At 41.7% G+C, this 21,632-nt stretch overlaps 1 protein-coding gene across 5 annotated transcripts in view; it reads right to left on the bottom strand.

Annotated features, from left to right (window-relative positions):
- The window catches only part of FAM13A (family with sequence similarity 13 member A), a 177,466-nt gene extending 159,985 nt beyond the window's left edge, over nt 1-17,481 (bottom strand). For 2 of the 5 annotated variants that reach the window (XM_078394557.1, XM_073001961.2), the window contains exons 1-4: nt 17,124-17,481; nt 12,037-12,226; nt 6,018-6,227; nt 136-316 (exon numbers count right to left, since the gene is read on the bottom strand). In XM_078394557.1, the coding sequence (XP_078250683.1) occupies nt 136-316; nt 6,018-6,227; nt 12,037-12,226; nt 17,124-17,150 (608 nt within the window). In that variant the 5' untranslated portion in view covers nt 17,151-17,481. Of the gene's footprint in view, nt 1-135; nt 317-6,017; nt 6,228-12,036; nt 13,420-15,748; nt 15,803-17,123 lie in introns of those variants that run through there. The other 3 variants (XM_073001962.2, XM_073001960.2, XM_078394558.1) reach the window with 2 other exon arrangements.
- Between the last annotated feature and the right edge of the window lie 4,151 nt (nt 17,482-21,632).

Genomic DNA, 21,632 nt, shown 5'->3' on the forward strand with positions numbered 1-21,632 from the left:
TATACACCCATAACTGGATGAGGTCTATAAAAAATATTTGCTCTAATGAATCAATCTGGCTAGTCATTAAACAGTCCACGCCTAACCTCTGTACTTTGGCCTACTTTCTGCATTAAACTTAAGCAAGGAACTTACTGAAAACAGTTTGGTCCAAAAACTGTAGCCAGGTTGGAAATATTCATCTTGTTCTCAAGGTGATGTTCAGAAACTCTCCTTAGGAACTGGCAGAGGTACTTAAGCAGGCAATAGTGGGACTCGGGCAGCTGCTTTACGAGTTCCCTCAGAATATTTGCATTCAGACCATAATGTTTGTTGTCTGTAAAGAAGAAGAAAAAAGATAGATGGAAAAGACAGTCTTTTCCAAGAATACACAGAAAAAAAATATTTAGATATTACTACGCTCCCCTGCCACCAAGGACTGTGAGAACCGTGGTCTAAAAATTAACTTTTCTAAGTTGAAGCTAAATGAGAAATTGGAAAAACATGGCAGTATTAGATCCCCCAAAACAGGACTCGTGCATCCAGCGTTCTTCAAACTTGTTGTACTTGCAGGTGTGCAGAACTACAACTCCCATCGTGCTTATTAGAGATTGCCAACATTGTAGACTAGCTGAATTAAAGACTTTTCCGGTGCCAACCAGATTAGAGCTGGCTTCACTACTGAATGCTTCTATCCTGAAAAAGATTAACATTTTCCATGGTGGGGAGGGAGGCCTTTGTTAAAGTGGAAAAGTACCAAGTGTCAGCAGGAAATGGTGAGAGGCAATTAGCTTCAGGTAATTAGGTATTTTCTAATCAAGTAAACTTCCAGAAAACAAGCTTCCCTTATGAAATAAAATTGGATCTTTACCATGTGTAACAAAGTCTTCATAGTAATTATTAGTAATAAATTCACCTTGAAAAAACGGTATAGTGTACTTACTAGCCAACAACACGATCTAGGGCATTCTCAATACAAATTTCATTTTATCTGCCCACATAGTACATATCCATACATAAACCACACAAGTACCACTTGGTTAGTCAACTGCCAAGAAAACATGCAGAGAAACAAACTACAGAGTTCAATGCTTAGAGGTGGTAAAGCAGAACGTACTTCTTTCTGGAATGCCCAACTTGATAACTAAATACATATGAAATGACATTACATTGGGTCACTCCTCTATTGAGTCATCTAGACCAGTGGTTCTTAACCTTTTTGAAAGAAATGCCCCCTTGAGCCATTGAGGAAGTTATCATCGCCCCCCTCCCCGCGGTGATGATATCTTTCTTTCTTATTTATTTATTTATTTATTTATTTATTTATTTATTTATTTATTTATTTATTTATTTATTTATTTATTTATTTAAAGACATTTAAATCCAATGACCCCTAAAAACAAAATTAAATTCCAAGAAAATGAAATGCCCCCAAAAAAGTAACATTTAATGATTTAGTTGCAAGTGAATTTTAAGACGCAAAAAGAAATATTAAAAGGGCATAAAAACAAATGCAGGAACTAAAAAAATTTCAAGACAAAAAGTCTGAAACTTAAATTAAAATTGGAGGAAAATATATATTCATGCACACTGTAAAAAGGCTGTAGCCATCTTCACAGGTTTGGCTTGCTCCAGCGCCCCCCTACCGCCCCCCTTCTGCTCCAGCACCCCCACGCCGCCCCTTTTCGTTCTACTGCCCCCCTGAAAAATGAAATCGCCCCCTGGGGGGCATTATCGCCCACGTTAAGAACCACTGATCTAGACTGACCACAGTACTCCAAAGACCAAAAAGAAAAAGGGGGGGGGCAGCAAAGCATGCTGCTTATATACTGCCCCATAGCACTTAAAGCATTCTCTGCCTGGTTTACAGTTCAATTATGCAGGCAACACAACTTCAGAAGGCTGGAAGGCTGAATCAACCTTGAGCCAGCTACCTGGGACAGAACCCATCTCGTAAGTAGAGTTTTGGTTGCAGTAGTGCAGTTTAACCATTGCGCCACAAGGCTCTTTAAATAAGGAGTAAGCGGTCCTTCAACCAGAGAACCTTTTAGATACATACAACATTTCTAAGCAGGATACCTTCAACATGTGTTAAACTAAAACTGGCCATGTGGGCAGAGAGGATATAATTCATCAAAACGCAAGGGTAACCAGTTTGAAAAATCTGGCTCAATAAAATAAGATGGGACCATCTGAATGTGGCGAATAATCCTGCTGAGATAACAATTTGGAAAAGTTAGTATTTTGACCTACAGATCCCAAAATCCACTGACACTGGTAAATATTTGCCTTAACGATTTTTATTTTAACTAGCCATGTTGGGCAGGGGATTCTGACAGCTGTAATCTCAAAAAGTAACTTTTGTCTTGAATTCCTTGCTAGTACTTTCTGGGCTCATTGCTGGTGTTTCAAAGGCTTTATTTACAACAGAAACCAGGATTTCCAACTAGCGTGTGATAAATGGGCTAAAAAAGGGAACAATAAGGCTACAGCAACTGCCCTTTCCAGGGCAGGAAGTCAATTTGGGGTGTTCTTGGATATGACCAAACACTATCTGAAGCTGAGGTGGTAACAGAAAATGAGGCAATACCATCTCTTAAAGCCTGAGGCAATTTGAGAAGAGTTTTATAACATTTTTACTAGTATGTGAGTGCCTCCTTTTGTACTTCTCTCTTTCAGGAAATAGTAGGAAAACATGAACTCGCAGCAGCAAATCAGCCTGAACAACTTCTCTCTTTTTTAAAGCTTATTTTATTTTATAGGGTTAGGGGCGGGGACAGGGGACTAAAGGGGTTATAAATCAACATAGGTGAGAATCCTGGTACAGTAGAGCCTAAACATCTTCTTTATGCAACCTCCTCATAAGATATGATGACGTTATCATGACGGCAAACTGTGGCTCGGGGCGGTATCTTCTCATAATGTCCAAAGCCACTCTAATACTTTTAAAACCCCAGACTCTGTGACATAACAAAGACTTTGTCAGGCCCTTTAACCTGCTTCTGAATCACCACTTGTTTTATCTGTAAACAGCCCAGGAGCACAGATCTCATATTGTAATTACTCCTCCGCTAGAGATTATTTCCAATACAAAACAGATATTTGCGTGCTTTCATCAAGCGATACGTATCTGGGACCTGTAGGGCTGCAAACAACTGCCCCATTCTTCTTCTTCCTGGCTAACCTTGATCTTATCAAAGCACAACCCCCAGAACAAGAAGTGTTGGAAAAAGAACCTCACCAGGAAACAGCCTACGGCAGCAGACGGGCACAGTTTTGAGTCTGCAAAGCTCTGTTCTGCCAGATGCTGCTTCCCCTCTCATCACAAAATACTCAGCATTTTACAAAGTTAAAAGCCGGCAATGAATCTATTCTGTCTTTTTAACCTGTTGTGACAGAACAAAGGTGGATTCCCAGTGTGGTGATGTGGATACAGTGACGGAGTAGGACTCCGGAGACCGGGGTTTAAATCCCCACTTGGCCATGGAAACCATTGGGGGAGTGGAACGGAAAAAAACCACTCCTTAAATATCTCATTTACCTTGAAAGGATTCTCTAGTATAGGTCAGTTCTGAATTGACAGCACAGAACAAACACAAAGCAAAAAAAGAAGAGTGGCATCTTTTGTCTGAATATAACAGTCTAATTCTCATTGTAGGGACAAAACTGTGTCTGGACGAAATAACTAAATCATGCCCTGTACAAAACTTTTCTGCAGTACCTGTAGATAGGAAACTGGCTGTTTGGGAAGATATCTAGGTAAACCTTCTGTCTAACAGTTTGTTTTCTAGGCGGACATGTTTTTAAATTTATTTTTGTATAGATGGTCACTCTGTTTATATGAATCCCCACATACAGTCTGAAATGGGGCAGTCTTGGATCCCCATGTTCTCAAGAACTATGTCAGAGCAAAATAAAGCCACTCATTTATGTTATCTCTCTTCCTACGTTTGCTGTTACCAGACCCACCTAACTTCCCAACTTGAGTGAGAATTAGGTATCTCTTCTTGTTGTTTAGTCGTTTAGTCGTGTCCAACTCTTTGTGACCCCATGGACCAGAGCATGCCAGGCCCTCCTATCTTCCACTGCCCCCCAGGAGTTTTATCAAATTCATGTTGGTTGCTTCGATGACACTGTCCAACGATCTCATCTTCTGTCGTCCCCTTCTTCTCTTGCCTTCACTCTTTCCCAACATCAGGGTCTTTTCCAGGGAGTCTTCTCTTCTCACGAGATGGCCAAAGCACTGGAGCCTCAGTTTCAGGATCTGTCCTTCCAGTGAGCACTCCAGGTTGACTTCCTTCAGAATGGATAGGTTTGTTCTCTTTGTAGTCCAGGGGACTCTCAAGGGCCTCCTCTAGCACCACAATTCAAAAGCATCAATTCTTTGGCAGTCAGCTTTCTTTAGGTCCAGCTCTCACTTCCATACATTGCTACTGGAAAAACCATAGCTTTTTATGTGGACCTTTGTCGGCAAGGTAATGTCTCTGCTTTTTAAGATGCTGTCGAGGTTTGTCATCGCATTCCCCCCAAGAAGCAGGTGTCTTTTAATTTCGTGGCTGCTGTCACCATCTGCAGTGGCGATGGCTGCAGTGGTATCTCTACCATGATGTAATTCCTGGTACACAGAAGACCACTAGAGGGGTAAGGAGGCCATCTCAGCAGGCCATCATAAGCATGGGGAACCTCTGGTTTGAAGTGGGGCACCTTACCCCACCCTGCACTCAAAACAGGGCTCTAACTAGGGCAGGCAGGATAACAGCGATTTTGCCCCAGGGCATCAAAATGTAGCAGTGACTCTCCTGGCAAAAAAATAGGAAAATAAACAGTGACACCCTTTCCCCTTTTTGGAAAACATAAAGTTTCTCTTTCATTCAGGGAAGCACCAGATTCTCCTCCTCCGTTTTCGTACAAGTGGGATTTCACGTCCATGCCATATGGCAGAGAGCATCTGAGACGGTGCCAAAATCGCTAGTTACATTTCTAGACAGGAATGTTTCCCAGCCCTAGCTGGTGGTGCCAGGGATTAAACCTGGAATAATCCTTGCAACCTTCTGCCTGCAAAGCATGTGCTCGACCCTTGTGCAAGATCTTTTCTCTTTCCACAGTCAAACAAACAGAGCATCTAATCCAATAATATAATTTGTTATGAAGGTGTGCATATATATATTTACCAGGAACACTCCCAAGACATTTTGTTGTAAGGTGAAAAATATGACTACATCCATGCCATCTACACGCAGATCCCAATTTGACTGGCAGCCTAACCTTGTGCAGCACCCATCACCACATCTGAAAGCAACAGGCTAGGGCAGGCTAGCTTATTAAACTCAAGGGACATGGCAGGACGGGCATCTGCTGTCGTGGTCTCAGCACCTGTCTACCTGGTGACAGGGTTGTCCCTAATGCCTGCTCACAGACATGAAATGCAACACGAAATCTCTACATGTGTAACATAAACATTTCTGCTCAAGGCTTTCCATACAATAACTGCAACTGTACCATTAAGGGCAAACTTAAAAAAAAAAACAGATAAATCCAGACAAGGAAAAGGTATAGAGTAAACCTGTGATGTGAGATACAGTGGTGCCTCGCATTACGACGTTAATTCGTTCCAGCGAAATCGCTGTAGAATGAAAACGTCGTAGTGCGAAAATAAAAAGCCCATTGAAACGCATTGAAACCCCTTCAATGCGTTCCAATGGGCTGGAAACTCACCATCCAGCGAAGATCCTCCATAGGCCGGCCATTTTTGGTGCCTGTGCAGCGAGGAATCTGAAAACAGCAGGGAGCCATTTTATTTACCCGGTGGCCATTTTGAAACCACTGATCAGCTGTCCGAAAATCATCGTTTTGCGAAGAATCGGTTCCCAAAGCAGGGAACCGATCATCGCAAAGCAAAAAAATCCTATTCAGACCATCGTTTTGTGATCGCAAAAGCTATTGAAAAAACATTGTCGTAATGTGGTTTCGTCCTAATGCAGGGCAATCGTAAAGCAAGGCATGACTGTATAGGCATATCTTCAATATGCTACCATCACCTTGATATAGCTGCATGAATTTGGAGTGGGCTGCAGACGTTATCACTCGGTCTGGCAACTCCCTGAGAAATAATTTCAGCAAACTGGCAGCAGAGCTCACATCGCCCTCCGCAGCCAGGTCCACGTCCTCTCCAGTCTCGTACTTCCCACGCAGACGCTCCACTGTTTTCAGGCTGCCGTTCACCCGAAAAAGACCTTCCTGCTTGAGACCTGTAATCAAACATTGGGAATGAGACAAAATAAAAGGCACATTTGTTATTCTAAACGAAAAATGGACTGCTAGAACAACGAGAGCAGGGGGCAAATGCTAAATTATTTGTTATTTTCACATACCAGTTAATACAGCAGTTCAGAGTCTTTAGACCTTTGGCCTTCCAGAAGTTCAGTCCAACTCCTAGAAGCCAAGTGACCATGGCCCACAGAGAAGGAGCTGTTGTCCAAAACATCAGGTGGGCCAAAGTTTCCTCACCCATAACTTATTATACCAGAATCTTTTCAGCTGTTGACACACAATATTCAATAAAATCAACCTAAAATACTTACACCTGAACACAATATCATATAAATAAAGCTGATGTTTTAACAACTCCCAGCAAGAACAATTAAAAAAATAAAATGGAAGTGTGTCATAGTCAATCTGAAGCCAAGGAAAGCCACGTGTAGCAGAACAAGGTGAGAATAAAGCGTGGCAAAGGTCTGCTATGGAAGTGTGGACTGAACCACTTCAGAGCACTTGGTGGTGGATTTTTTTAAATTGTTTCCCTGTATGCAAAAGTGCAGACCAGAAAAAAAAGAGACAGACTTTTCCTGATGTGCAATTTTAACTTGCTTTGTTTTTAAACCATGAGTATTCATAACTGGTGACTTTTGGCAGCAGTGCAAAAACAGTACACTTCTTGCAAGATTCCTGCCACCTTGTTGTTATACTGTATATAGTATCAACCTTTTCATTTCTGGCCTTGATGCACTTTCTGGCCACTGAATGACCACAGCTTGTGGGCAGTAAACAACAAAGGGGGGTTGGGTCACTTCCTAATGGCTGGCTATTGCTAATAGAGTTTTGTCAAGAGAACAAGCTGGTCATCACAAACATTCTTTTCCAACAACACAAGAGGAGACTCTACACATGGACATCACCAGATGGGCAATACCAAAATCAGATTGATTATGTTCTCTGCAGCCAAAGATGGAGAAGCTCTATACAGTCAACAAAAACAAGACCTGGAGCTGATTGTGGCTCTAATCATCAGCTTCTTACAAAATAATAATAATAATAATAATAAATAAAAAAAAATCCAAGCTTAAACTGAAGAAAGTAGGAAAAACCACTAGACTAGTTAGGTATAATCTAAACCAAATCCCTGATGAATACACAGTAGAAATGAAGAACAGATTTCAGGAACTAGATTTGGTGGACAGAGTGCTTGACGAACTATGGATGGAGGCTTGTAACATTGTACAGGAGGCAGCAACAAAAACCATCCCAAAGAAAAGGAAATGCAAGAAAGTAAAGTGGCTGTCCAACGAGGCCTTAGAATTAGCAGATAAGAGAAGGGAAACAAAATGCAAGGTAGATAGGGAAAGTTACAGAAAATTGAATGCAGACTTCCAAAGAATAGCAGGGAGAGACAAGAGGGCCTTCTTAAATGAACAGTGAAAAGATATAGAGGAAAAGAATAGAAAGGGAAAAACCAGAGATCTGTTCTAGAAAATTGGAGATATTAAAGGAACCTTTTGTGCAAAGATGGACAAAGGATAAAAATGGTAGGGACCTAACAGAAGCAGAAGACATCAAGAAGAGGTGGCAAGAATACACAGAGGAATTATACCAGAAAGATCCGGATGTCCCGGACAACTCAGATAGTGTGGCTGGTGACCTTGAGCCAGACATCCTGGAGAGTGAAGTCAAGTGGGCCTTAGAAAGCTTGTCTAACAACAAGGCCAGTGGAGGTGATGGCATTCCAATTGAACTATTTAAAATCTTAAAAGACAATGCTGTTAAGGTGCTACATTCAATATGCCAGCAAGTTTGAAAAACTCAGCAGTGGCCAGAGGACTGGAAAAGATCAGTCTACATCCCAATCCCAAAGAAGGGCAGTGCCATCAGATGAGAAGAGAAGACTCCCTGGAAAAGACCCTGATGTTGGGAAAGTGTGAAGGCAAGAGGAGAAGGGGATGACAGAGGACGAGATGGCTGGACAGTGTCATTGAAGCGACTGACATGAATTTGACCAAACTCCGGGAGGCAATGGAAGACAGGAGGGCCTGGTGTGCTCTGGTCCATGGGGTCACGAAGAGTCGGACACGACTTAATGACTAAAGAACAACAACAAATGAGTTGTTTAGTCACTAAACAACAGCAAGTATACTCCTCGGTAAGCTGCACAGTCCCAGGAAGGTCCACTTGTGAGGACTCTCACCTGGAAAATCCTGAAAAAGGCCATTGTGGGTCAGAATAGACTTGATGGCCCACGATGATTTTCCTTATTAAAACAGAAACTTTTTGTGTAGGTCAAGAAGGCCAACTCTGACACCTGCTGGAAATCAGGATACACTGCAGGAACAAAAGTTCTTTTTAAACTAGAAGTTAAGCAGCACCCACACTCCCATAAATGAAGAGCAATGCCTAAGCTGTACTCAGAGTTGGGAAAGTTTCTTCTGTTTCAGCTCCCAGAATCCCCTACTGTAGTCCAATAACTTTTCAAAGTTCTTCACATAGATTATGAATTGCTTCATTTTCCATAATAACAGGTGGGGAAAAAAGCATTTTCAAAAGCAGAAGAGATCATGATAGACGAATGGTCAGCAGAAGAGAAGAACACAAGACACTTTGAAAAACTACATGTTCTTGCAAAGAGCTACTCCTCTTTAACAAAGATAATTTAGCTTGTTCCTTTATATCACTTTTTCCTCCCATTGGGAGCAAGCAGCCTCTTGAATGAAATGGATGTGATACACATTTGGCAGATAAATCCCTTTACTTCTCAATGTCAACCAGCTGTTTGTGAACCATATCTGTGATACAGCCATACAACATACATGCATGCCAACTTTCAGAACGATGTCTTCAGAAACTCATATAGATGCCAGACACACCATATTGCTATACATTACTATGAGATATCATTTGCCCATGGTAGATCCAAGTCATACCACAAGGTCTTATTTTATTCTGAACAAACTTTATAGAATCCCATAAAGTCAAACCCACAGGAAAGCGAGCTTGGAAGAAATACACGTCTGGAGACACATCTGAAGTCTCTGTTGTAGGGAAGCAAGCATAACTGACTTAAAAGGAACAATTATCGTCTCATGTACCCTGCGTATAAATTTGTGCTGCTAAGTAGTATTTTCATGCACCTCAAGAAGTATGCTACACCCACAAAAGTTTACACAGAAATAGGTTTACACTGAAACACTGTAAGTATTAAGGGGGACACAATATAGTACTTCTGCTTTCTTTTGTTGTGGGTAAAACCAATGAACACAGCAAACCTTCTTGAAAACTAATTCAGAAGGGAATTCAAAAACTACAGGACCACCACCAAGAAGGTCCTGCCTCTCATGACTTGTCAACTTAATTGAATTTACGAGCAGGTACACAGCAGGACTATGGAGTCTGATCATAAAACACAAGCAGGATGATAAAACTATAGCTAGCACAAAATGTGGTACAGCAATTATCAGAACAAGACCAGAAAGACTAGGACAATACCCTGCAAAGTCACAGATTCCACTTGATGCCCTTGGCACAGACTCTTTCCTAACTTAGGCAGATGGTTATGGCTAAACTGGCAGATGGGACAGACAAACACACCCACCTCCACCTTAGCCAGAGATGCCCAGATCATAATTGGTTCCTGATATGGGGAAGAAGAGCAGCCCACACTGGAAAATGGGTTGGTCAAGGGCTGTTTGATCTATCTTTCACCCTTTTTATGAAACACAGACTTTTAGGATGGAAAATGCAAGCCCTAAAGGAAGCTGTGCCCGAAAGCACCCTACGAGAGCTGAGGAGGAAGAAATGATGGCAAGGATGTCTTCTCTTGTCTTTATAACAGCTCTGCTACATATAAAAAGGTAAAGGTTCCCCTTGACACTTAGTCCAGTCATGTCCGACTCTAGGGCACGGTGCTCATCCTCGTTTCAAAGCCATAGAGCCAGTGTTTGTCCGTAGAGAGTTTCCGTGGTCACGTGGCCAACGCGACTAGAAACAGAACACCATTACCTTCCCACCAAGATGGTACCTATTTATTGAATCAAATTTTCACATGCTTTTGAACTGCTAGGTTGGCAGGAGCTGCTACATATACCTCTACACAAGGAATGCCTTTTTTAAAAAAAATTAACAGTATGCTCTTACATACTATATGTCTGTTTAGAAGTAACCCAAAGGATGAAATGAGATACAATCCTAACTAAGTGTGCAGCACTGCCACCCAAAGCTAGGAGCAAGTACTGGGTGTACATCCTGCTGATCTCTCCCCCTACCATGGCATTTATTTCTCATTAAAAAAAACTATGAGTTAAGGATTCCATAATCCCATAAATTCTTATTGTGGTTTGCCTTTAAGCACCCAAACTCGGTGGGGTTGCAGTGGCGACCTTTCCAGAAGGCAGGATTCCAATTCTTATTATTCCACAAACTGTGACACCATGATATGAAGAAAAAGTTCTAGCACAGTCTTTTTCCGGCTGTGGTAGCTTTCCGTATTAGAAGTTTTAAAAATATGGGATCATTTAAAAATATGCCTGTAATTCTGTTAGCCAGACTCTGACGTGACACAATCTAACAACCACCACCACCACCTGGTTTTGCTCTAAGCGTAGGCCCAAACTGAGTCCTCAAGGCAACGGAACCATGGCAGGTGACTTGCAGATATGGATAAAGCTTAGGAAACGAAGTTAAGTTACCCATGTTTGCCCAACAAATCAAAGAACTGGGACTTGAACTCTGTTAGCATCTTAGATTAGCTACTAGGACATGCACAATCTTGGAGCCTCTGGAAATCCACTGCGGCGTCTGAAATAGCTGTGATAAGCACTAGGACCTAGTCTGAGAAGGAACAAGACATCCACTGGAAAAGCAAAGCAGCTGGGGATGGGATCAGAGGCCAGAGGGAGAGCAATGTGGTAACTCCCCATCTACAGTGCCCCCGAATGCGACAATGGAAGATAGTGTCCCAAGTGTACTTCTTGTTCCTCTCCTACTGAAAAGTGGATACTGTCATGGCGATCTTCACCTTGGATGCACCAGCTCTAAACAACAATGTTGAGTAGCATGTTACAATCTGTTTATTTGCAAAGACTTTCACAGCCGGGATCTGACGGTTGTTGTGGTTTTTTGGGCTCTTTGGCTGTGTTCTGAAGGTTGTTCTTCCTGATGTTTCGCCAGTCTCTGTGGCCGGCATCTTCAGAGGACTGGAGTAGGAACTCAGAGCATGGACTGGGTTCCTACTCCAGTCCTCTGAAGATGCCGGCCATAGAGACTGGCGAAACATCAGGAAGAACAACCTTCAGAACACGGCCAAAGAGCCCAAAAAACCCGCAACAACCATAACAATCTGTTTTTTTAATGTCTCTTTATGCCACGCAAAGTACTCTAGGCTTCTGCATTCTACATGTTTTGTGATTTCTTGGTCTCTGTTCATCTTCCTTTGCACCTTTTCACTGGCCATCCTCGCGATTCAAAAAAAATTAACAGCCGCCTAGGACAACACTTCACAGAATCGTAAGAATTACATACAAGAATGCGCTAAATAGACAATTTACATAGATCTTCATTACAGACATAAGCTAGTTTAATAATCTTCTGCTTTCCCTGGTAGGTATAGTTCTGAAAGGATGGTAAAGAATTTCTAATAGATAATTCTCATCGCATTTTGGGGAATGGACATGAGATGGGGTGGGTAGAGATCAGGACAGTCTGAGACAGAGGTTGACACAGGTCTGTAGAGCTGTCACACCCTTAAAACCTTGGTTTTCTCTTGAGAATCACAAGACATTGCCAGCTGCTTACCGTGCTGAATTAGATATTCAACAATATCTTGCACCATGCGTGGGATTCCATTTTTGCTCAGTCCTTGCTGCTGAAGTTCTTGGAGGCTCACACCAAACACCTTTCGGCAAGCGGTCCCCCTCTGTTTGCTCAGCGGAGCGGCTGCGATCTTTTTCATGTCTTCCTTCAGCTTCACTGCCGACTTACTTTGCTTGAAAGAGCACAGGAATAGAGAACAGTCCGTCAGCGTGACTACAGGGGGCTGCATGGCTCAGCAAAGCACAGGCGACAACAGTCAGCTGAGGTGGTCCTTCCAGTGAATTCGGTGACACAGATGCCCCCCCAGTTTTGAGTTTAAAAATCACAGCAAAACTTCTGCAGAGCAGAACAGAATCTGGGACGAAAACAGACACAATCATGGAGGGAAAAGTGGAGGGGGGGGAAGTCTGGAGGAGGAGTTTATCTGTTTATGTCGCTGGGCAACAGAGTGGATAACTTGGAAGTAGGGAAGCTGCATCGCCAGAGCAACTGTGGGTGGAGCGGAAATAAAAGATACTCTATACTCGGTAAGAAATCATCTCCTCTAAAAAAAAACACCCAATGTAACAGAAACAGAAGCAAAAAAGGATAAAGATAATGGCCTGAATAAGCTTGACATGGTAGTGTGATGATGTTAAACAGATTTTCTTGTGCACAGGAACATCACTTCCAAACAAACCTCAATTGTACACACTGTGGTTTTTAATGAGTCCTGCACATGCCAGACTGATGTGTAAGTATGATTTCATCCCTTCGCTGGAGATTCTCTACTAGTTTGAGCACAGAGAAGTGATGTGGAACCTTTTGGGGCCCAATCCAGCCTTCACGGGGCTCCCGTTGGGAGCTCTGTAGAACCCCAATACCCCTTTTCCCAAAGAAACCTCAGTTTGGTGGCTTCTCAGGTTTTCCCCATTCTAAACCGTTGATGCTTCTCCTAAAACTGAATTGCTGGCAGAGTTTTAAGCTTAAAGATGCTTTTTGTTTTGTTTTGTTTTATTTTGCCCTATCTTTTACGCCTTTGGTAGGACCCCTCAATGTGGCCTCAGACAATTCATCTGACATTGAATGCAGCCTGTGGATGGAAGGAACCACCCCACTCTCATGCAGATGATACAGAGTGACATGAATCAATGGTCAGTCTCGCTGTGAAGCGAGTCCCACATTCTCTTGGACCACTACGGGATATAATAACTTTGATAATGCTGACTACAGAAAAAATATAAATGAAGTTTTATAGGACATAGTATTGCACATTTACTCAGAGGTACTGTGGATCCTTGTACACGTGAATGGGAATGACAACCTTAATTATTTAATAGTGAGTAGCTGTATGACATTACTGCAGGAAAAGACCGAGGCCAGACTCCTCCCACTTGATCTGTTCATGTGACCATCTGTTGTGCATCCTCTGAGCTTGTGTAAATATAAGCCCCATTAGCTGCAACCAGGCAATCTCTGGTTTGCGTAACAGCAAGTTGGAGATCACAAATAAACCTGAGCCAACATGGCAATTATACTCTGTGACCACAAATCAGATCACAGCCATTGTGCCTTATGGCACTTTAGAGACCAACATTTTATTATGGCATATGCTTATATTAGCCCCCTCCATATGCTTGCCAGTCGATTTCCACATTATGTTCACAATTTAATTGTGATTGAATGTTGGTTTCTTTTATAATAAAAAACAATGTTTCTGTCAGGAGCCACATTCCCTCATGGGATATGATTTGTGGGAGACCACATACTATCAAGAGGCAGCGCCAGAAGTGGCTGGTTGCACCCCTTTCCTCTCTCATTCTGCCGTCTCCTTTTCTCCTTACCTTCCCCTCCTCTGTTTCCCAATCCTTTGTGTTCACCAAGATGCGGCGAAAAGGATAGGAGGACCATTCTGAGTCACAAAAATGGGAAGCAACTGTCTACAACCCCCAGAATCCCACAGCCGGCATGGCAGTCTGCATGGGTCTATTGCAGAGCAAAGGCTGCACGCTGCCCACATTTGCTCTGCAATTCTTCTGCAAGTCATTCCTTGGTGTTACATGTCGAAAATGAAGAAGCAGCTTAGAAAACAAAAGGACTTCCCAGATCATCACTTAAGATTTTTTTTTACACCATCTTATTTCAATTCAAATTCAGAACTGGTTTTTTTCTTTCTTTTTTTTAAAGAAGAGTTCATATTAGAGTTAGAATCCGTGCCTTTAATATCCCATGCCTTCTTAAGACTGCTACATAGCTAGGTATTAATATCATCTGAGAACTGCAGAGCCAGAAGGGACGCTTTGGATCATCAAGTCCAGTTCCTGTCAAGGAGGCACAGTGAGGAATTGAACTCCCATCCTCTAGCTCTACAACCAGATATCTAAACCACTGAGTTATCCAGCAGTCATTGTTTTTACCAGGGCTGTTTTTCAACAGCCTAAGGCCTCAATCACACTTGCCAAAATAACCTCAGTAATACTGATTTGGCTGTTACAGTGGTGCCTTGCTTAACGATTACCTCATTAAATGACAAATCCGTTCGACGATTAGGTTTTTGCGATCGCAAATGATGTTCTAATGGAAAAAACTGCTTTACGATGATCGGTTCCCTGCTTCGGGAACCGATTTTTCGCTTTATGACGATCAAAACATCTAATCGTCGGGTTTCCAAAATGGCCACCCGCTGTGCAAAATGGCTCCCCACTGTTTTTAGGACGGATTTTTTGCTATATAGGGAGTTCACTTTATGACGATCAAAACATCTAATCGTCGGGTTTCCAAAATGGCCACCCGCTGTGCAAAATGGCTCCCCACTGTTTTTAGGACGGATTTTTCGCTATATAGGGAACAAAAAATGGCCGCCCTATGGAGGATCTTCGCTGGACGAGCAGGTATTTCGCCCACTGGAATGCATTGAACGGTTTTCAATCCATTTCAATGGGCTTTTTTATTTTGCTTGACAACGATTTCGCTCTACAGCGATTTTGTTGGAACGGATTTACGTTGTCAAGCGAGGAACCACTGTATTTAGATGGCTTCATAATTTTCCATTCATATGATGCACAGCCAATATTGATTCATTTGCCCCAGGAATTGGTTTATTTTCCTCTCGCCGGGAGGGTTATTTTAAATTGTACCAATGATGTATTACTTCATTCATTTTCACTTCAGCATGTGTGAACATTGCTGTCAATTTATTTCCTTTGCAAAGGGGCTGGATTTCTGGGTACTGTGGCCACTTCATGGCCACTGTGCTTGTATGCTTTAAAAAATTCTTTTTAAAAGGATGTCGATGAATTGCTAATAGCAGCAGCTCCATCTCTCTCTCTCTCTCTCTCTCTCTCTCTCTCACACACACACACACACACACACACACACACACACACACTACTCTAGGGCAAGTCAAATCTTAATTTCTTTTCTTTTTTCCAGTAATGGTAATGTTTTATATTAACACACCACTATAATGCTCAATACCTAACGGACATTTCAAGATCCCTTTCTTTTTTCACACATAAGCAACAATGCAGAGCCTCAATCTGGATCAGGATTTTGCTTGCAGATGAAGAAGGTTGACATCTTTATCTCATCTATTTTCACTTTTTTTTAAAAAAAATCATCCACTAAAAGAGACAAGGAACTGTGCCACTGGTTGCATTTTTTTTCAAAAACTGTTACAAACACCCATACCTTCTGTAGACATGCACATACTTACTTAAGAGTAAGCCTCTTTCAAGATCAACACCTCGAAGGATTACAGACATTCTCCTTAATGAGAAACAAAGGACGAAGAAAAAAGAAACCAACACTCCAGTGGAAGTTATATTTTAGGAAACAAAGTGTTTCCTTCTTCTTTTCATAAACATATACTTACGCAACTATCTTAGCTGCAAAACCAAACACTGCAAATTGCTTCACTGGTATTATGTGGATTAGTTAATCAATTTTGACACAAACAAACGGGGCAATCATGAAAACATAGAAGCATTTGATTTTTTTTCTGTTTAACAAGGTACTATCCAGAGCCTTTTTGCTCATAAGTATATCCCACTCTTCTCAATGAGACTTACTCTTAAGTATGTTTGTTCAGCTTTTCAGCCTTAAATTGCTTAAAAGGGAGAAAACTGTACCCAGAAACCTGGCAGCAAGGCCCACTGAATTCTCACTGGGATTTTCTTTTCAGTAGAAACAGGCCGGAATCCTGTTGGTTACTTATGCCAGCATAAGTGCAGAGGTGTCATCCACAGTGGCAAACTGCTGCTGATTAACAAGCCATTCCTTACGCCTCTCATCACAGGCCAGTTGTGTGAATAAGCACATTACAATGACTAATTGATTACTAGAAATTTACAGCTACAATTTATTCCACTGCACTTACACCAGTGCAAATATCTAACAGGATTCTTGCCATATTATTTGTTTAATTATACTCTGTCTTGCTCCCAGAACGAAGACCTAAAGTGGCCCACCACCAGGCCTCCAAAAAAAGGAGAAAAAAAAGAAATATTTTTTTAGTACAAATAAAACGAGAGAAATATATTAATTCCAAATTTTTATGAGGTTCATCAGCACAGTACGAGGAAGTTGCATTTCACAGATGGAACTTCTGTTGCAACATTGTGGGGGCACTAAGCAAACATAAAGAGTGTAACTGACTTCCAGGTGCAACTCGTCTATTGCATTCTCTGATTTGATCACATTAAATGTCACATCACGAGGCAACAGCGCAGACTTCAGGACAAGCACATCTCAGATCATGAGAGCCACCTTTTTAGGGTTTGTTGTTGTCTAAAAATATGTTTTATGTGAATGCAGAAAGCTAAAAGAATCTTTTGGCATCTCTAAAGATTACTCATTCACCATGAATTTTCAGACTGCAACCCATACACAGGAGCAAATTAAGTAGCTACAAGCCTCTTGTTGTTCTGACTGCAAGCGATTAACACTGGTGCCCCCAAGGAAATATTCCACTCAACATTTCTTCACTGCAAGACACTCAGCTGGCTAGCTTTAGCCAGTTCAAACAGGCCACACAGAGTCCTCCCTCTCCAGACAGAAATCATTACATACGAGAGACAGCTTGTACTCACACAGACGGCTAAGGCTCCTGCCCCCATTCTGCCAGAAGTGTCTGGAAGAAATGATGTAGTTGGGATGCAAGCATCAAACACTTCCTTCTAGCCACAAAAGCCTTAAAGCTTTGAATTTTCCTCTGTGCTCAAAAACCATCCAGTAATCCTAACCACCCCGCACCACCACAAATCTCCATGTTCCTTTGGATACACATGGCAGGACTCTGAAAACTGAAATCTGAGTCAGCGGCTCCTGCATTGGTCGGCTGGAAAAGTCACGTGACAAAAGACTTAAAGCCATCAACATCTTTTATGCCAACTTCCAGGGATTCTGTGCTGGAAAGCAGACTTCTCTGACAAGCTTTCCGCTCAGTCATCTAAATTAATCTGGAAAATATAAATGCTTTCCTGATTTCGAAATCTGTGCCCAACCATGAGGCTGATTTCCTGCCTCCTTACAACACTAATTCAACATTTAACTTGAAACGGATCCAAATCCTATATAAAGATTTCATTGTTGGCATCACATAAATCTGTTAAAATGGTCACCCTGTGCACATGTAAATCAGACCTTTGTAGAACTCGTTTCTTACTAGACATGCACAGGAATGTGTTATGTTCTTAAGCACTATTTTTTAAAAAGACAGAAGCAAGTTTTGCAGAATTTAGAGTAAAGTAACTGACTGTACTGCTGGCATTAAAAGTGCTGTAAATAAAATTAAACATAAAAGGAACGTAGCACTTTTAAGACTAACAAGTACACTTTAGTGTGAACTTTTATGGATACAGTCCACTGCTACAGAGCCATGCCAATGCAAACGTCATGATTAATTGCTAAATACAGCAATTCACATACAGATGGGAGAAGGTTGGGCATGAGCTCATAGCATGAGGTCGTTGCAGTTTCCTAACTGTGACTGAGAAATGGGGAATTTTAAATGTCTGCACCACGTATGCATACTCAAGCGTAATGTAGTACTGAAGAAATGCATGAGCTAAGACTTTTTCCCAAGTGGTTAATTGTGATGCATTATTGTAAAGATAGAAGGCATATCTACAGGTGGTGTTTTGGTGGTGAACGCAGTTGGGGCATGATGTTCAGCATCAAGGGAACAGCCACCCACCTGAATCCTTTCCTCTCCCCCAATCATTCTCCAAACTTAAAAAAAAAATTCTTACATATATGAGATTAGCGCTAGATCACCCTGTCACCTTATCACTCGGCCATCTTATTATTTCCTGCATATATGCCCCTGTCAGTTCTCTGTCAGATCGGCAGAGGCAGGACCAGAGGAAGGAAGGAAAGCAGGTGGTCTGTGGTCTGGAATGCAAATCACAAGGCATCCAGTTTGAACAATGGGCTCCCAAATCAATTTGCTGCCCCTGTGTGAGCACTGACTGCAATTTCAATTGTAATACAGGCTGCAAATCAAAACACACCAAACCTGAATCACTCTGATTCTACTTTCCACTGCAGTCACAACCCAAGTTAGTTATTCATGACCACTGAGCACATACAGTTCTGAATAAGCAATGCTGAAGCTTCAATCTTCTGCATCCCCACATATTTTTATACTTCTGCAAACTGTAGAATGTTCCCAAGGTCCTTCCATCCTGGGCACAGATATGCCATTTGTGCAACAAAAGTTTTCATCTGCAAAGAATGAATTCACAAGTATTATTTCTTGGGATTTATATTTATGTTCCAGCCATCCTGCGAAAAGTTAAGGGTAGCTACATAACAATAAGCATACGCAACAACAAGTCTTGTGATACCTTAAACACTAACCATTTTTTACTGGGCAGAAGCTTTTATGGGCTATAGATCTGGTTTTCAGACAAATTCGAAGAAGTGGACTACAGCTCACAAGATTTGATATTTTTGTTGCTGCTGCTGCTGTTATACGTCATTGAATGTGTGAGAAAAGGGAAGCTAACCTAATCAGATTTTCTGTTTCAGGTGCCAATGAAACTTTATTACACTTCAGACACTGGCTGTGGGTTCCGGACACTATAATCCAAAAAAGTAACTTGTTCAAGGCCTGATCTTCAGAGTAGTGTCATTTATTGTTTCTCGTCGGTGAGCAAAATGTCTTGCATGGTATCTGATTTGCATATATTTCCGAGGAGTAAATATTTACATTTACTTGTTTGTGGATACAAGACTACATGCATACGCAATAAAACAAATATACATATATTCCATTCACAAATGGGTGAAATAATCCACAGTAGCCACTTAAGTGGAACAAACTGTAGCAGAAATTCATCCAGGTCCCTGAAGAAGGTAAAGATTTATACACATTCTGCCTGCAATCCTGTTGGTGGCTGTTTAGCATGAGCTAAAACCACTACCACAGTGGGGGAAGGGGATGCTGGTTCTATCAACCTGGCTCCTTACCTAATCCTCTAATTTACTTTCGCCATCAGCTCCAGAGAACTGTTTTCTTCTTAACTGTAATTTGCTTTTACACAAATTGAACTGGACTGCATGTTGCATGTGGCCTGAGACACAGACCAGGAGCACTAAGTACCTCCCCGGAAACACATGTGTAAATCTATAAATAAATATAACAGTCATAATCTCTATAACTATAATATAAATAATAAAGAAATTTGTGGTACCAAAAAGATGAATAGATTTTTGTGGCACTATTCATAATAAGCCTTGCTGGGTGAGGTTTCTTTTCATCAGATACCAGTAGCAGTCTTGCAGAAGCCACAGAACACTTGGTCATTTTCGCCACAGCACCACTAAATGCCTTCACCCACAGAAGTTAAATAAAGAAGGCAGATGTCACTAGGGTCTACAGCCTTTTTGCTGGCCTTGCATTCATGCATTTAATACTGAGTCATTGAATTAGGCAAACCTTTAACCACTCAAAGGATGTTTTTCAGATTAAGCTTTTCCTAACATGGAAGAAAAAAAAACTAAGATCACGGCCACTGGTCCCATCACCTCCTGGCAAATAGAAGGGGAAGATATGGAGGCAGTGACAGATTTTACTTTCTTGGGCTCCATGATCACTGCAGATGGGGACAGCAGCCTTGAAATTTTAATATGCCTGCTTCTTGGGAGGAAAGCAATGAGAAACCTAGACAGCATCTTAAAAAGCAGAGATATCACCTTGCCGACAGAGGTCCGTATAGTCAAAGCTATGGTTTTTGCAGTAGCGATGTATGGAAGTGAGAGATGGACCGTAAAGACAGCTGATCGCCGAAGAATGTATGCTTTTGAACTGTGGTGCTGGAGGAGACTCTTGAGAGTCCCCTGGACTGCAAGGAGAACAAACCCTGAGTGCTCACTGGAAGGACAGATCCTGAAGCTGAGACTCCAATACTTTGGCCATCTCATGAGAAGAGAAGACTCCCTGGAAAATACCCTGATGTTGGGAAAGTGTGAAGGCAAGAGGAGAAGAGGATGACAGAGGACAAGATGGTGGGACAGTGTCATTGAAGCTACCAACATGAATTTCACCCAACTTTGGGAGGCAGCGGAAGACAGGAGGGCCTGGCGTGCTCTGGTCCATGGGGTCACAACGAGTCAGATGCGACTTTAACGACTAAACAAAAAAACATGAAATATCCCACCTGGTCTATATTACCTTCAGAAGAACTCAAGCTTAGTTGTTCTCAATGTTTGCTTTTCAAAGTATTTTTTATTTCATTTCCCTGAAGGTTCAGCTATCATGGCCAGCAGACAGAAACTCTGGGAGTTGAAAGTTTAAAAACCTAGAAGGCCCAAAATAAAAAGCTACTGCCTGAGCTAAGTATAGGGTAGAAGCAGGAACACAAAACATGGAAGTTAGTGTGAAATATTTTTTTACAGTATAGTCCAGCCCATGCAAGCCTAAGAGAAAAAGGCTCTTCCATCTTTCAAACTTTACCAGAAGCGGGAATGTCAACATGTGTACGTTGGCAGGAAAGCGAGTTATTTGCTGAACATCCCTTGTCTGCAAAACTATTAAAGACAGCCGTTAAACCTAAGCAAGGATTAGACATAATCCAATTGCTACTCACAGTAGAGTAGACCTGTTGAATTAAGTGCTGAATTGTGAGTCCATACAGAAATCCCTGCTGATGCAAGAAATCTAATCCAAAAAAAGGTCTAACAATTGGATTCAGGCCTAGCTCTTACAATCATCTGTTTGCATTGTAAACTCAAATGGAGGTGACAGGATTAGGATTTGCAAGCCCCATTTAATAAACAAAAGCAAAATGTCTTTTTTATTTAAATTTGTTTACCCCGCCTTTCTTCTTAAAAAAAACTAGACCCAGGGCGGCTTACATCAGTAAGACAATATTTAAACGCTAAAAACAGTAAGTACACAAATATTTAAAAAGGGATCAAACAAATATGACACAAAAACAGCAAACAAAATCAACACCGGCAGCAGCAGGAAAAGAGGAAGACCCAATATGAGCTGGATTGACTAATTTAAGGAAAGCACAGGCTTGGATTTACAAGAACTTGGACTGGCCATTCCGGAGATTGCTCATTCATGGGGTCGCCATAAGACCGGCGCC

Source organism: Pogona vitticeps, chromosome 5, assembly GCF_051106095.1.
Source record: "Pogona vitticeps strain Pit_001003342236 chromosome 5, PviZW2.1, whole genome shotgun sequence".
Classification (NCBI taxonomy): domain Eukaryota; kingdom Metazoa; phylum Chordata; class Lepidosauria; order Squamata; family Agamidae; genus Pogona; species Pogona vitticeps.